The sequence below is a fragment of the Nyctibius grandis genome, chromosome Z, assembly GCF_013368605.1.
Source record: "Nyctibius grandis isolate bNycGra1 chromosome Z, bNycGra1.pri, whole genome shotgun sequence".
Classification (NCBI taxonomy): Eukaryota; Metazoa; Chordata; class Aves; order Nyctibiiformes; family Nyctibiidae; genus Nyctibius; species Nyctibius grandis.
Window position 1 is genome coordinate 54,752,371 of NC_090695.1, and position 16,978 is coordinate 54,769,348.

The following is a 16,978-nucleotide window of genomic DNA, read 5'->3' on the forward strand; positions in this document are numbered from 1 at the left end:
AAGGATTTACTTTTATATTAAAAGCTAAGCGTCAATGAAATACCAAGCTGATTTTAACTTTCGGGAGCTTCAATCTGACTTCAGAAGTTTTTAACGTCATTATTATCTATGACATATTCAGAAAAAAATACAGAAAGAAATCTTCATAATTTATAATATTTAAAGCACTATGAAAGGAAACTTACATCACCTCTTTTTCTTCTGAAAATGCACGTTCTTTATCTATGATGAAACCTGCAGTACATTCTGCTAAGCATTTTACTGAGGTTGCATTGGAATGACGACAGCTATCAACATACCATGCAAGACCTGCCTTTAATTGTTCTCTGCCAGTGGTTTTCATTTTTTATTCACCTGGAAGTTCACATCAATTTATTTATCCATTTAATTAAAGTTAGGGACATATCTGTCTCAGCTAATTGTGCAAAACAGAGGTGATAAAAATTCCTGCTCTAGAGTTGTCTGTAATTTGCAAATTCAAAAAGAAAGTCTATAGAGAGTATTTCCGAAAGGAGTATTACAGCTCCTTGTATACAAACCTATTTTATTGCAGGAATGGCTGGTAATGGTTTTAGTCTAGAAAACATTACTTTTAGCCATGCTTTTTTTTTTGGGAAAAAAAAAAAAAGCAAGCCCTCCAAATTGACTGATGTTCTTACTAGAAGATAAAAACCTGATAAGAAAGTAAGTTTTCTTTCAGTAAGATCAGCTGATCAGCTACACAAGTAGTTAAAAGTTAAATCAAAGGTAACAGAAGTTGTAGCCCAAAGTCCTCCTCCCACCCACCTCCAGCAAACATATCAAGGTAAAGTTATTACTGAAAGTTCTAAGACACAAAAATGAACAGTCTTCCGAATAAGAAATACGTTGTAACTAACTCAAAAGGGAGCATTACAGAGCCACGCTGATGGTTTCTGTCATCCTGTCCAAACACAAGATGTTTTATGAGTGCTCCAATGACACAATTCATGGAAGTTACAATCAAAAAGGCCCTATCCTAACCAAAATCAGGACAAGATTTCTCCCCTAAGGCCTCCTGTCCAGCCTGGTTACTCTCTCCACAGACAGGGCTTCCTTTATTCCTTCCAGAAAGCAGTCCTTTTGCATTACTTTTCATTGGCAAAGTGCCTCAGATACACAGCCCAGACCTTTCATGTCTTCTCCATCCTTTCTGTTTATACCACTATGTACAAGAGAAAATATCTGTTTGACATCTACGTAATCCAAATATTTATACACTTACGTTTCTCTCCCTTTCCCCATCACCTTAACTGGGATTTAGCCACAAACTACATGCTTAAATTCATCTGTCCTCAACAGTCCTCCTCAGTCCTTGACGATGTTTGTTGCTAAGTGCTGAATTTCTTCCATTTTGTCTACATCTTCACAATGACAAACTACTCTGAAATGAAGCATTCCATGAAGCCCAGATTCTCTGTAACAGTAATTAGAAAGTCCCTAGCCTCAGAGCTGTCCCCTGAAAAATTAAGTCCTGTGTCTTTTTTTCATTACCATATACAGTGGCATTACAAACTTGTATTTAATTTAGGGCCACGTTTTCTAAGCTAATTATAATTTTGCCACCCAAAACAAGAATTTCCAGTCCCTCTCTGTTCAGTGATGTTTATACATGCTTCAATTACTTCATTTCATTAGCTACCGTTTAAATGCTTTTCCAGATGACTAACGGGGATATCCGTATCAACCAAATACTGAACTCTTCTCCCTATTCTATATCCCACAACACTGTTCACAAACGCACTTCAGACACTACTAAGTTCCACCCATTAAGCCAGTACTTTCCAGCTGGCAGGTCCCAGGCTGTACACAGCCTGCAAGAGTGTACAACAATACGTCCCTGGCAGCCACCGCTCCTTTCTGGCCCTAGCACAACTTCCTCTTCAGAAACCCAGCTTAATAGGTCTGACCAAGACTTACTGCAGGAGGAATACAAGAGGGTGCACAACCTACTAGAGGCCACTGTGGTGTTGCTGCTTTCCGTGAATAACCATAAAGGAAGCAGGGTGAGGCAAATAATATAATACTTTTATTCTTCAATGGGTTTTGCCATCTCTCCCAAAACTTTCTATCCTTGAGAACCCTTAGCAGAAATGTCCAGAAAAGAGGACATTAGCTGGAGAAGGATTAGGTGGCAGAGACACATGGTGTGGGTGTAGCACAAATATTACACAGAATTTGAGAATTTAGCTTCAGAGGGTGCATCAGGAATGTCAAGGGAAGCATGCACGAGGCACTGAGGGCAAGAGCCACAGACACACGTGCAGATGACTGACTCAATGCAACAAGAAGAATCTTGCAGTCTTATGGCCTGTGATACAGTGGGGATGCTAAAGAAGAAACCTAAGGGATTATACTGTGTACAGTAGCATGACCAGACAAGGAACAGAAACGAGATTGCCAGATTACTCACAAGTAATACAGGAATCCAACTTCTGATCATCAGTTAAAAATACATTGATGTTAAGAAGTGGGGTGAAAAGGGAGAGTTATCAGAGTGAAGGAGTGCCTCCATCTTTTCCCTACACATCTCCCCACACACTGGAGAGGACAATGGTATGTGTAAACAAATGTCTTGACTGTGCTCTGCTTCTGGATTGTCTCTACCCAGTTTCTCCTCGGTTAATAGCAAACACTTTACGGTAAACAGCACAGCTAATACGGTACAACTCCACCCACCGATCCAAACTTCTCTCTCTTTAATAAAATTTCCTGTAAAATTCAAGGAAGGTTTTACTGAATGCTGTGTTTTAGGATTCCATACAGATATGTATGCCAACTCAAAACACATGCTACACCTTCCATCCACCTAAAAAATATAATGTTAACAGGCTTGCCTGGTTTCCCCTATTCTTCATTTTGTTTCTTGTCAATCATCATTCTCTGATACTACTGAAGTTTAGAGCTCCAAAATGCTCGTTTTATCAGTTACCTGCTCAACGGCGTATCAGGTCTTTCTGTATTATTACTAGTCTGATGATACTAGTAGTTTTTTATTAATTTTTAAAGCAAATTTCCTTACTGTGTTCTGCTATATATCTCCTTTACTTACAAGCTCACATTCAGACAAATTTCTGAAATACTGCTATAGTTTCAGTGCTTCACATGCAACCTGCAAGTGAGATATTAAAGCACATGGTCTTGGGAGGTATGGGTCAATGCCAATACTTTTGAGTTCACCGTGGCTAACCATTTGTATTTCAATTGGCTGACTCAAGAGAATAAAAAGCAGAAGGAGTGGCTTTCTCATTCTCCCTCCACAGCTGCAAGTTTTCTTCAGGAGCAAACTACAGGTGGGCATAAAGGTCTACCTTCGCAATTTTGCAGCAATGGAACTGACTTTCATCTCCAAACTCACAATTTAGCTTAAGTATAGTATTATCATCTATTTTCACATGTACCTTTAACAGATGATGATGTGCAGAGATTTTACAAGTGAACTGATTATAAAAAGGGAAATGAAAAGTGCATTAGGCCTCTAGAGTAGAAGGAAAAGTCTGCTTAAGAGCTTCCCACAGTGAAAAAGCGAGCAACTAGCATTTACTTCTTTGCTCTTTTTCTGGTTTATTTTGCATATTTAGAATGAAGACTTGAAGTAGCACAAGTATGTATTCCAATAATCAAAATGTCATTTAAAATCAAAAGAGCTTATTCTGTGGTGAAGAGGTCAGTCTGGATTTTAAATGGCACAATGACCTGGACAACATGACAAATTTTATAATTCTTTGTCTAGTTCTATGAGAAGCAGTTGTTATTCCCTGTTAATCCTTTACATCTATATATTTTCATGCTCATAGCTTTCGTATGATGTCTTACAAAATACCTGTAGATCTGCTAATTTTATATTATTAAAACCTCCACTTTGTAACTGATTTGCTTGTGAAATGTGAAACAAGTTGTGTTGTCATGGATACAAAGAGATTAGGGAAGGGGCAAAACTATCACAAAAACTGCATGCATGAATAACCTGAATTATGAATGCTTTTTTTTTCCCCTACACATGATCTTCATGATTTTGTAAATGCAGCTGCACCACTTAGTTGACGGTGTTAAAAGTTCAAAACATTTGCTTTATCTGAAATGCTTCTTCTACAGTTGCTAACAATGTACAAGCTCATTTAAGTGCCCATGAAACAACGTTAAAATCCAGCTTCTGTATTCAGAAGGTTGATTTTCTTTTTTAAAACATCTTTTTGTTTGTTTCCTTTTTAAGAGTCAAGGCTATGTATGACACAGCGTGCATCCTTTAATGCAGCTGGACTTTCTTCTTCCTCCGGTACAGCTCACAGACCCAAGGAAATATTTTTCTATCATTTCCTAACTATTCAAAGGCCACTTTTACTTCAGACAAGATGAACCTTTAAAAATCAGGACAATATACCGGAGGGGGAAAAACCCCCAAACCAAACAGTTTCTACTTTGTGGAAGTAATATGGTAGGTATTAATCCAGGTAGGAACTACCTTTTGCTAGGCACCCAAGGCAAGTTTTGACACCACCTCTAGTACTTTGCTATTAAGGGCCTGTTCTGACTCTCAACTTGATCTGCACAGACACCTGCTAAGTGATCAAGTTCAGAGATGTTCTAAACAGCAAAGGCAAACAATTTCCCCAGCTACCACTTTCACCAATAATGAACTTGGTGCTCAAAGAAAAGACTTGGGAAAATGACAGCAGAATTTCCAAAGGATAGCAAGGAAAGGAAAGAGAAATACATAGTGGCCAAAATAATTTCTGTAAGGAAATATTTTTGGCGTTCAAAAAATATCTTTAAATTATAAAATTAAAAATTTATGTTCTATTATACATAGTAATATATTAATTGCAAGTAATAATAAATTCTAATAATATAAACAAAACATATATTACAGAATATACAATACATAATTTATAATTATATGTAATATTTTTTGCAATATTTTGATAGCTATATCATTCTTGCTCTTCCCCTATCTCGTGCACAGCTTGCATTTAGAAATGCACATCTGCAGATTAGAATCTAAGAATCTAGGTGGTGGCAACATACCAGATCAATTTGACTGCACTGAAAAAATAACAGAAAAGCATTGTTCAATTATAAAACCTTTACAGAGTGCGAGGCATTTTATTATATTTTATTTTAAACATTTAAATAAGTAAAGAAAGGAAATGCTGAAGAGTCACAAGTTATTAAAAAAATTGAAATAACCAAATAAAATTTAGAATATAAAAGGCTCCTTCCATTTAAAAATCAGCTTCATGCAAAAAACAGAGAAAACAGGGCAGAGGCTTGTTCTCCTGTGCCTCATCAAATATTTTCATGTGTAAGATGATTTATGAAAACCAAAGAAGTATCAAAAAACATTTATACGTGCTTTGCTGAAACAGAAAAATTAATTACATAATACATCAGTAAAGCTTAGAGCGGTCTTTTTACATATCTAATTTTGAAGGAGTATCTGCATGTCAAATGCTTTGAAATGTTTGGATTAGGTGACATCACAACTTTTCAAATATGCATATATAGCTACTTTCCTACTTTATTTTGGTGTCTCCTACATATTGCTTAGCCCAAGCCACTTGGATTCCAAGAGCTACTCTGAGTCCAAGAAACAGAAAAATCTCCTTAAATCCAGTGAAGTTTCAGCCCTTCAAAGACACAGACTGCAGGTGCAGCTCTGAAAAGACTCTCTGGACCTAAACACTTGTTGGAATCATAGAATATCTCAAGTTGGAAGGGACCTATAAGGAACATCAAGTCCAATTCCCTGCTCCTCACAGGACTAGCTAAAACTAAACTATATGACTAAGAGCACCATCCAGATGCTCCTTGAACTCTGACAGGCTTGGTGCCGTGACCACTTCCCTGGGGAGCCTGTTCCAGTGACCGACCACCCTCTCAGTGAAGAACCTTTTCCTCATGTCCAATCTGATCTTGCCCTGATGCAGCTTCATTCCATTTCCTCGTGTCTTATCGCTGGTCACCAGAGGAGATCAGCACCTCCCCTGCCACTGAGCCCCTTAAGGAAGTTGTAGACTGCCATGAGGTCACCCCTCAGCCTTCTCTTCTCCAGGCTGAACAAAGCAAGTGACCTCAGCCACTCTTCGTAAGTCTTGCTCTTGAAACCTTTCACCATCTTGGTCACTCTCCTCTGGGCACACTCTAATACTTTCATGTCTTTCTTACATTGAGGTGCCCAGAACTGCACACAGTACTTAAGGTGGGGCTGCACCAGTGCAGCATACAGTGGGACAATCACCTCCCTCAACTGGCTAGCTATGCTGTGCTTTATGCACCCCAGAACACAGCTGGCCCTTTTGGCTGCCGGGGCACACTGTCTACTCATATTCAACTTGCCATCAACCCAAACCCCCAGATCTCTTTCTGTGGCGTTGCTCTCCAGCCTCTCATCCCCCAGTTTGTACATAAAACCAGGATTATCTCATCCCAGGTGGAGAATCCAGCACTTTCTTGTTAAATTTCATATGGTTGGTGATTGCCCAGCTCTCTAATCTATCCAGATCTCTGTAAGGCCACTCTACCCTCAAGGGAATCCACAGCTCCTCCTATTTTAGTATCATCAGCAAACTTACTTAACGTACATTCAATTCCTGCATCCAAATAATTTTTAAAGACATTAAAGAGCCCTAAAATTGATCCCTGGGGAATGCCAATGGTGACTGGCCACCAGCCTGATGTAACCCCATTTACTATAACTCTTTGAGGCCTATTTGTCAGTAAATTGCTCACCCAACATATTATGGACTTGTCTAGCTGTATGCTGGACATTTTGTCCAGAAGGATGCTGTGACAGACAGTATCAAAAGCTTTGCTAAAATCAAAAAAACCCCACATCTACTGGCTTCCCTTGGCCAACTTGATGAATGACCTTGTCATAAAAGGAAACTAAGTTAGCTAAGCAGGACTTTCCTCTCGTGAACCCGTGCTGGCTATGACCAATGACTGCATTGTCTCTCAAGTGTTTTTCAACAGCTCCCAGAATAACCTTCTCCATAATTTTGCCAGGCACTGAAGTGAGACAGGCCTGTAATTACCCTGGTCTTCCTTCCTTCCCTTCTTGAAAATTGGGACAACCTTTGCCAGCTTCCAGTTGACTGGGACCTCTCCAGACCCCCAAGACTGTAGAAATATAATGGAGGAAGGTCCCACTCTCAAAGTGTCCCGAAGTTTTCGAGACACTTTCTGACCTCTTCATTAAGCACTTGAGATCCTCCTCATTTGGTTCTAAATGCCTTGGATTTCTAAGCAGCTTGGAAGGTAGTATTAAAATCATGCAGAACTGCACCAGTACGTGAATAGTAAGACTTTTGATTCACTGAGTTCCAGAAATCTGTTCCAGAAGAACAGACCCTCATCCTGTGATTTCACTTCTATTCCCCATCTCTGACAAAGGGCACAAACACTACATAAGTTCAATGCCTACTCATCAAACGCCAAAAATTGTGGGCTGCTTCAGATCTGGCTTTTTTATCAAATAAAGGAGATTTTTACAAAACTCAAGCAGGAGATTTTCAACAGAAGGAGGGAGGATAAGAGAAGGTTTCCTATTTTAAGACAGTGCAGAATAAAGTGATGCTGAAAGCTGGGTTTAATAAAAGAGGATATTCGAAAAATCCACCAAAACATTGTACTACAGTTAAAAAGAATGCAAAAGTAAAATATTCCAAAACTCAGGCAAATTGGTACTAGGCAGCACTAACTGGAAGATGATTTAGCATAAGGATTCTTTCAATGCTCATTTCAAAAGTCCTCTCTTCAATGTTAGAGATAGCAGTCCACACACAAGACAACAGGATGTATGACTGCATGGGTATAGCATTGGCCAAAGTGATAACAGGGGACAGGGTCCCTGTAGGCTCACTGACATCTCTTTCTCTATTCAGACATTACAGAAAAGTGAAATTGCTCTAGAGCTCAATGTGGAATTTAGCTTCTCTTGTTCAGGTTCAGAAGAAACTTCATTACCAGTGACTTCCTGCTTTCCTTAGTGGTCTGCCCTGCAGTAAACTTCTGTCTATGAAGACTGATAGGCACTCCACTTATGGGCACTGTGGGCTCCTAAGAAGCCACATGAGGACTTCATGGCTATAAAGGTCACTAGCACTGTGGTTTAATTTTCACTGTGGTTTTACCTTACTATTGAACAGCACTTTTACAAAATACACTGCAGTATACTTACTAACTTGTGGAAACATATTGGCACAAATACCTTTATATTAGCCTATTCATAACACTACATCTGACAAATGAATACTCTGCTATCCGCTTCTCTTTTTTTTCACTTGTCTAGTTAAAAAAAAAAAAAAAAAAAATCAACAGTTCATGGAGTTTCATGGTACAAATTTTGAAGAAATTCTACAGTATTTGGTTACTCACATAAAAGCAGTCTAGTGCACTTCAGGATCCACAGGGTGGGAAAGGTAAAGGAAAGGGAATCCAGTATCAAAAATATCTAGAAGTTTCAACCTTCTAGATTTAAAGAAAAGTGGGACATTCAACCAGAGTTCCTTGACGTAAAGCAAGCTTTACTGATTTTTTTTTCTGAAGAAAAATAAGGTATTTTCCAATGTAAAATGGCAAAATCTATGCCCCTTATTTTCTTTACTTCCAACTAAGTTTTTTCAAAGAGGAAAAAAGCATGCTTTTGTAAAATACTGAAATGCTGAACTTCTACACACTGTGGGCATCCCAGCATACCTCCTGAATGGCTGTCATGACAACATGTTGAACCGATTCTTCCATCATCATTATGGTCTGGATGTACTCTGAAAATAAGAGCATTCTGAAATGTTACTGTTGAAACTCAAGTCACGCAGAACATGAGGTCACAAGATGCATCCTTCCTACAAAACGACTAGGTGCCACAGATGACACTGAAATGCATAATCACCAGTCAAGTCCCACCCCAACAAACTCAAGAAGACTTTATCAGAAGTCTGTTCAGATATAAATCCAGGCTCATTGGAACTCTGCAAAAATGAAAAAAGCACACAATTGTCATCCACTTTTTTTCCTTCTGGCATCTCGCACCTATGGAATAACTACTTATACTCCTTTTCTCACTTTGTTCCCAAACTATTCATGCTATACAAGTACATGATTCACACATAGGTTGTCCTTTTCCACAAGTTTAACAACAAAGTCCCATCTTCCCACAGCATCCTCATTTCAAGGCATTTTCATATCCGTTCTTGGTTTCTGTTCTTATTTCTGTGCTATATCACAAATAAGTCCCCTACACTTTTTCATTCCTCGCCTACATGTAGATGTGAGCTACACAGCAGGTACTTTCTAAGATGACAAAGTGGTAAGAATGACTAATTCTGACATTTAGACCAAGTCAAGGAGTTTATGACTTGCCCAGTATCATATGGTTTCCAGTCAGATACGATTACCTTTACATGCAACCTGTATTCTTTTAATGATTTGCCCAAGAGGAACATGCTGGGAATCAGTCACCTCAAATGATTAATTATGGCATGCCAAGTCTCATTCAAAGTACATAAAACTAGACTGTTCTGATACTTTAAACATGTGCATTTTTAATGTTCAGATTGAAAGAGGAATAAGAATATACTTCCCAGTTGAGGATGTCAAATAGTCACCAAAAGGAAGGAAGATAATTTTACATAAAACAGAGAGGACAGGAGGACTAATAAAACAGAGTTATTTATGTACTCATGGAAGAAAGTTACCTCTATTTTAACTTATAGGATAGCCAGACTGTCCTCTGATTAAGGGAAGAATAAAAGTAATTTCAGAAGGAGAAATTAGTGATTTAGACACCTAAGAAAACAGGAAAGGGGAAAATAGCTGTAAAAGCTAAGATGCACCATGCAAGAGGAAGACAAAAGGTCTGATACTCTTGCCTGCCTTTTTGTCAGAAAGGAAATCAAAATGAGTTAAATCAGGAAGAGACAGATATTTGAGGCAACTTTAATGTAAATATAGTAAACATAGTTTTATTTACCCACACGTGTATTTTATAAACATGTTCCTATGTTTCCTGTTTTAGGTGTTAAGAATAAATGTTTGTAGTTGCTTTGTTACCTTAACCTGGCTTGAATTAAGTGTAATTTAAGGTAACTGGGTAACAATAAGACACCCTCCACCCAAGGCAAGTTGAGAGCATGAGATTTGGGACACTCCAACAAGCATCTCTGTTATTCACCACATCCTCTGTGACATCTGCAGGAAAAATGAATGGGTCCCTGTTTTACCTGTGCAGGTCAGATAGATAGTTGGTGCCATGGGAGTCAAAAGAGGCAGAAGTCTCTTTCGGTGACTGCTGACGTGGGATTCATTTGCCTACCAGATGCCTCAAGTGACATTTTGGATGCCCTTAAGGTATTGTGCTCAGTCTTCAGCCGCTGCCCAGAAGGGCATGGTTGCCAACATTACTTTTTCCTATTTGCCAACTCCATGCAAAAGTGTCAGAAACTACAGTAACCCAAATCACACTGGACATATCTTCAGATCAACCCCCGGTTACACTTATGGCTCTTGGCCACGTAGTAAGATGCCGACCGGAATGCACTCCTAAAACCAAGTGTCACACAGAATAGTGCAACATCACATTTTTTGATTCTTAACTATCCTGATCTACCTCATAAGTGGCGAAAGAGTGGGCCCAAGAATCTTCCTTTGTAGCGTGCCTTTTCAGCTCAGTAAACAAAAATTGAAAATAGGTATGTTAGAAGCAAAACCAGTTCTGCAGTTTGAGACTCCAAAACTAGTGAAGCTTATAACAAAACAACAGCCATTACCTCTAGGACAAAATAATGTCATCATTGAAAAAAAATACATGTGTCTCTGACAGCAACCTGAGAAATATAATTTTTCACCTAAGTAGTTACACAACAAGCTGGATTTTCATTCACTGCCTGGGAGAAAACATGCTTTCAAAATTTAATACCTTGCTTCTGTTCACAATTCACAGCGCATCCCAAAATAAGCTGAAGCATTCTCCCAAGCTCTGCAGCATCAGCATGCTCTCCGATCAGGTTAACATCAGGAAGGGTGAAGTCGTTAATCTGTTGCCCTAGAATCTGCATAAAGATCCAGTACATACATGTCTGTATCACTACACGTATACATACACATGCATCTCAAAATACAAAGATGATTCAGAATCAACAAGAGCAATTCACTGGCATTTTAGCATAGTTTTCAATCCATCTTTAAAACAAACTAAATTGCGTAACACCTAACATGCAAATATTACACCATACTGCTTGACACAACTAATATTTGGGAGAAGACACACCTGACTGTCTCAACTAATATTTCAAACAGCAACATCTTTTTTCTTCAGATATGAAAGGTAACAAAGGCAGGCTTCCATGGTGATCAACAGCATGTGGATAATTTTTTTTAAAGCATTCCATCAAAAAAACCCTAACACCTAAAAACACCTTACGTAGCATAAAATATTATACTCAAATCTCACATTTCTTACCACTAGAAAGCCAGAAATTGAAATATTTCACTTATACAATACATGTGTCTAGCACTGATGGATGACAAATATAAGACAGTAAAAAAGTCAATCACTCAGCCTCATACTTTTAGAAAATGTAAGGATATTTAGCAAGCCTCAGAGCTAAGAAAGCTAGTTTCATGGAAGAGAATTTGAGGTAGTAGTACAATACATAATTAAACAGCCCACATGCAGAAAGAAAAAAAAACCCAACAAAACAAAAAACCCATGTGACTTACAATTAATGTAATCTGATTTATAATTAAGAAGGATTTACATTAATGATTGTCAGTAGAAGGAACTAAACATTTCTGCTAAATTGTTCATAAAGAGCTTTCAAGTGGCTGAAAATATGAATTTGAAATATGGAATTAAACACATCTGACACATTAATTGCAGATAAAAAGAAACTGTCACTGCTTAAGCAGGGTGCAATAAAGAAACAATGAATATGGAGGGAATCAGTCCTTTGTTTTCCAGATGCCCTTTTTCATGTTAATACTCAAGAAAAACAGAAAATCAGGTAAAGGTACTTAAAAAAAACATTTAACAGATGTATATGAAGAATACAGGGAAATCAAGCCATTCAAAAGTCTTCTAGGGTTGAGCTTTGTTCTTGTTTTGTACGGTGTTTTGTATTGTGGCATTATTTTTTTTTTTTCAAACAGCTTTCTTAAAGAATGAACACCACCACTACTAAAAATCTCTCTATACTTTAAAGGAGCCAGATTCATTCTTGTTGGAAAAGATCTCTTTTAGGTCATTCTAGTGAGAAAATAAGAATTCTGTGAATGCATCAAGCACAATGTAAAATATTACCAGAGTATATAGACTACGGTAATACAGTAAAACACAATATTCTTTGAATTATACAAATCTGATATGTGTTTATATATTGATCTGTAGTTCCTGAGTTTCTTTCAAATGCAATGCCGGATTTAAGTTAATAATACTACAACTGCTTCATAGTTACTGATAACATAATTGTTGTTGAAGAAAGCTGATGGGAAGAGTCATATCAGCAGGCACTATGAAGAATCCAAGGATGCTAAGGTGTAAATAGAGGATTGTGAAATAAATATGAGATACATTTTAATTCAACCAAAAAAATAAATTGAAAAACATATGAAAATGAAGGACAGACTCTGAAATAAATATCCTAAGATGAAAAAGAGCATTTTTCTCCTTTTTAAAAAATTACATATAAAAGACCTTTACAAAAAATTGAGAGTTTCAAATCCAGAGCATCAGTTCTGCAGCAAGATTACTGGTGCATAACAAAGCATGCAAGCTATAAATAGGTAACAGCTTCTTGTTCTTCCATACTACAATTGACAAAACAGCAATGTAGGACAGCTATTGAAAGACTGTCCTCCTGAATGTGATACAAATTTTTGAAGATGAACAAAGTTAGCATATACACTTTTCAAAGGCTTTTAGCTACATCAGGTAAAATCCACATACATTCACATCTATATTTTTGTAGAAGGTGACTGCTAGGAGAGGGAATCAGGTTGAGGAAAACAACCAGGATTCATAGTAGAATCCAGATCATCTCCATTATTACCACAAGCATTGCCTCAGAAGGGAAAAAAAAAAACAACCCGAAACCAAAATCCAGTCAAACTTCCAGTTCTGCATACCTTTGCAGAACTTAATCATCTTGAAACAGCTCAAAACTTGCTTAGTAGTTTTCACACCAGAAACTTAATCATCATATATACCAACTAGCTGAAAAGAAGCTGGCATCACTTTGTCATAGTAATATTAGTTTTCTATTATTTGTTTCTTTCTAGAACTGTCAGTTATGATCACCTTGCTTAACTATCAATTTTCAAAATTTATTTCAACATGGATACCTGACCATTTACTGAACATTAGCTTATGAGTCTAACTTTTTCTTTCTGAAAATCTCTTAGTTTTTAAAGACTTAGGTTTATTAACAAGTATCTTCCTCTCCAAAGTATTTATGAGAAGCTAATATTTTGAGACAAGCAATGTCCAGAACGTACATATTATGGATTTTGTGCTGCAGCCTGTACAGATCAATTTGCCTCAAAACATCACTGAAACTAAAAGTATATTTCAGCTGAAGATTCACCACTGAAAAAATTACTGTATCGTATCTCCTCTGGAGTGGTTCATTTCTGAGATTGCCAAATAGTCTAAGAGAGAACATCAAGGACATATTCCAATATCCCACGATTAAAACATTTCACTGAAAATTTTATTGTGGGGAGAGGTTAAAAATGCTCTTTCCTCCCTCTCCTCAAGAGAAAAAAAAAAAGGAAAGAGGCAGACTTTAGCTGGAGCAGAGGAGAAGGGAAAAAGAAAAACCACACACAGGTATTGTTAAAGTCCATCATCAGAACACAGTCAGCAAAGACATCCACTGTTTGTATGACAGAATTTGCACACTAGACTCCTTGAAGCTCGGAGTATTCAATAAAGCAGGTAAGAAGCTTTAGAGAAGGCTAACATCTGAGAATAGGCCATGAAACATTCTATATGCCAAATAATTTGCAAGAAGTAGTCAGAACTTAATCAGTAGAATACAATTGACATTAAACAGGTTAACTAAAATATGTCACAAAAAAAGAATGAAGATGTAGATTACTTAAAAAGCTTCTTACCTCATGGTTGTAATCCAATATTCCTTTTAAAATTTTCTTCAGGTTGCTTACCTATTTGACAAGAAGGAAATACAATAAATGCAGAGAATAAATTACAGAGAAATGATCATAAAGTAGGCAATCACAGTAGAATCACACAAAAGAATCATACAATTACACCTATTTGCACAATGAGACTTTCTGTTCGAGCAGTTTAATTTAGAATCATTAAAGTTATGCAATACTTCCAGACCTGACCACAAATCTTTATTAATTGACAGAACCCACTGAACTCTACGAAAAACATCACATTGTCTTATATAGGCTTTAGATCAGACTCTACAGCATTAATCTTTTTTGAGGTACTTGCTCATCTTAGGATTATTTTTGCATCCAGAAGTTGAAACTTTCTTTTCCTCCTTTATTCTCTTTAAGTATCCTAGTGGTCTACTTTCTGCAGAGATAAACCTCTTCTTCCAAACAAAACCAGCTACTGTTCAATATCCTCCTTTATTCCTAACTATGTAGGCTTAATTTATTAACTTTCTCATTAATTATTGCTCTCAGTTCTTTCATTTTTGTCCATCCCTCTCGCCCCAGTTCTTTACAATTGAATGTCTGTCTTGCAGTATCAAGGCAAAATTGACATTCCTCAGGGATGCCTTCACTGCCATACAAAGATAGCTTCTGTTCACTTTCATAACCAATGGCATCATTTAAGTGTCTCCTGCTGTACAGAATCTATGCCACACTTCTCTAGTACTGAGTACTGCTCCTTTTTTCAGTAAAAATTCTTTTACCTCAAGTCTCTGAGATAGAGTGCATTTAACAAATATAAAAATGCCCAATGGGTCTCATAGGTACTATTTAGGAAAAAAAAAATCTTTGCTGAAAGTAACTGCTATATATTCCCACCAATTAATGTCCAAGTATTTAAGCAAGGAATTTAGATAATAGTAGCTGTGCGCTGTCCCTGTGACAGAGGAGCGGCTGAGGGAACTGGGGTTGTTTAGTCTGGAGAAAAGAAGGCTGAAGGGAAACCTTATTGCTGTCTACAACTACCTGAAAGGAGGTTGCAGCAAGGCGGGTGTCGGCCTCTTCTCCCAAGTAACAAGCTATAGGACTAGGGGAAACGGCCTGAGGTTGTGCCAGGGGAGGTTTAGATTGGATATCAGGAAAAATTCCTTTACAGAAAGGGTTATCAAGCAGTGGAACAGGCTGCCCAGGGAAGTGGTGGAGTCACCATCCCCTGAGGTCTTTAAAAGAAGTGTAGATGTAGCACTCAGTGACATGGTTTAGTAGTGGACATGGTAGCGTTAGGTTAATGGTTGGACTCGATGATCTTAAGGGTCTTTTCCAACCTAAATGACTCTATAAACCTAAATGAAGACTATAAACAGCTTCGGCAAAGACTGGACCTGACTGAATTAGGATTCACAAAGTACTGTTGCCGACAACAGTAGCCACAGCAGCAAACTGTGGAACAACAATGAAGGGACAGAGAAAACTCTTAAATCCCAACTGTTTTTAAAGCCCGCAGTAACTTCTATTCTCCTGATTACATTCCAAAAATATACAGCTAGGAGATTCTGTCTACTGACAGAAGTCATCTACCTTCCAAAAGAAAAAGAGGAAACACTACAGAAAACAGTTCGGAAGCATGATACTGAAATCCAAGGACAAACTCAACACTTCAACACAGTCAACAGACAACATGAGGGGATGAAAGCAAAATCCAGGCTTTTTTTCTAAGAGAAACTCAAGAAAGGAGCAGGGTACACACACACTAAAAGATCTAGCCATGAAATTCAAAGTGATAATGATCTGATTACCTTATTCTTATTAATTCACTCCCTTCTGGAAACAAGTGGCAAAAGCTGACCACTTGCTAAGATATAAGAACATCCTGATTGTCTTCATAATTACTGTACTTTAAGTCATACAAGAGACAAAAATCCACTTGGACTTGAAAAGTGACATATCAAATATTCTGACAACCTAGAATGAGAACTGGAGATGCTACATGATAGTAAGTATATAACACCATAACAGCATAAAAATTAATTTACTTTCAGGTTTACACCTTCTACTCCCAAACACATACTATTTCTGGAATATTACACATAACACATCATGTTTCTGTAAGAACTAAAACTATCTTCTAGCTATCTGCCCAAAAGCAATCACCACCACCTCTCAAAGGCTATGCACAATCATAACCAAAGTCTGCAACAGATTTAAGAATTTAAAGAAATGTAAAAAACCTTGATTTTGATGTCAAATCACCACAAAGAATACTGCACTGATTGGAATATAATTTTCAAACTTGAATCATTAAAATCTTCCCATTTGTAATTTACCTGAGTCTGCTGCAGAAAGTGCCAGAGAAATGCAAAGGCCATGTTGCAGAATTTAAGTCCAGTTTACGATGAGAACATTGTGAAGAACCTTGAACTTGAACATAATCCCAAATAATGAGAAACAAAATGGAAGGTACCCATCTACAAAATACTTCTTTTTTCCCCTTTCCTTGTAAGCATTGTTTGAATTAAAATCCCTTAAACACAAAGAGTCATCTTCCTCCATATAGCTTTCATAGAGCTTAGAGTTGAAACACTGGAAGAAAATCAATATCGATCAAAATCTGCCATAAAATATAACATATAGGGCAGCATTCTCAGAAAAATAAAACAACAAACAAACAAAAAAATCTTGTCTTTGAGGTCCTATTTTATTCCACTGTCAACCAGCAGTACTAGGATAACTTGCTTTTAAGAGTTCACTGTACCATCTTTGTATGTGGCACACAACCAGACAATTATAAGGCTAAAGCAGCTTCTTTATAGACTGGTTTAAACTTAACAATGAT

General features: G+C 37.4%; 1 protein-coding gene across 4 annotated transcripts in view; it reads right to left on the minus strand.

The window, feature by feature from the left end:
* Positions 1-16,978, minus strand: part of HOOK3 (hook microtubule tethering protein 3) — a 111,705-nt gene that overhangs the window by 59,579 nt on the left and 35,148 nt on the right. For all 4 annotated transcript variants that reach the window (XM_068422202.1, XM_068422200.1, XM_068422201.1 and 1 more), the window contains exons 4-6: positions 14,131-14,181; positions 10,934-11,066; positions 8,716-8,783 (exon numbers count right to left, since the gene is read on the minus strand). In XM_068422202.1, the coding sequence (XP_068278303.1) occupies positions 8,716-8,783; positions 10,934-11,066; positions 14,131-14,181 (252 nt within the window). The remainder of the gene's footprint in view (positions 1-8,715; positions 8,784-10,933; positions 11,067-14,130; positions 14,182-16,978) is intronic.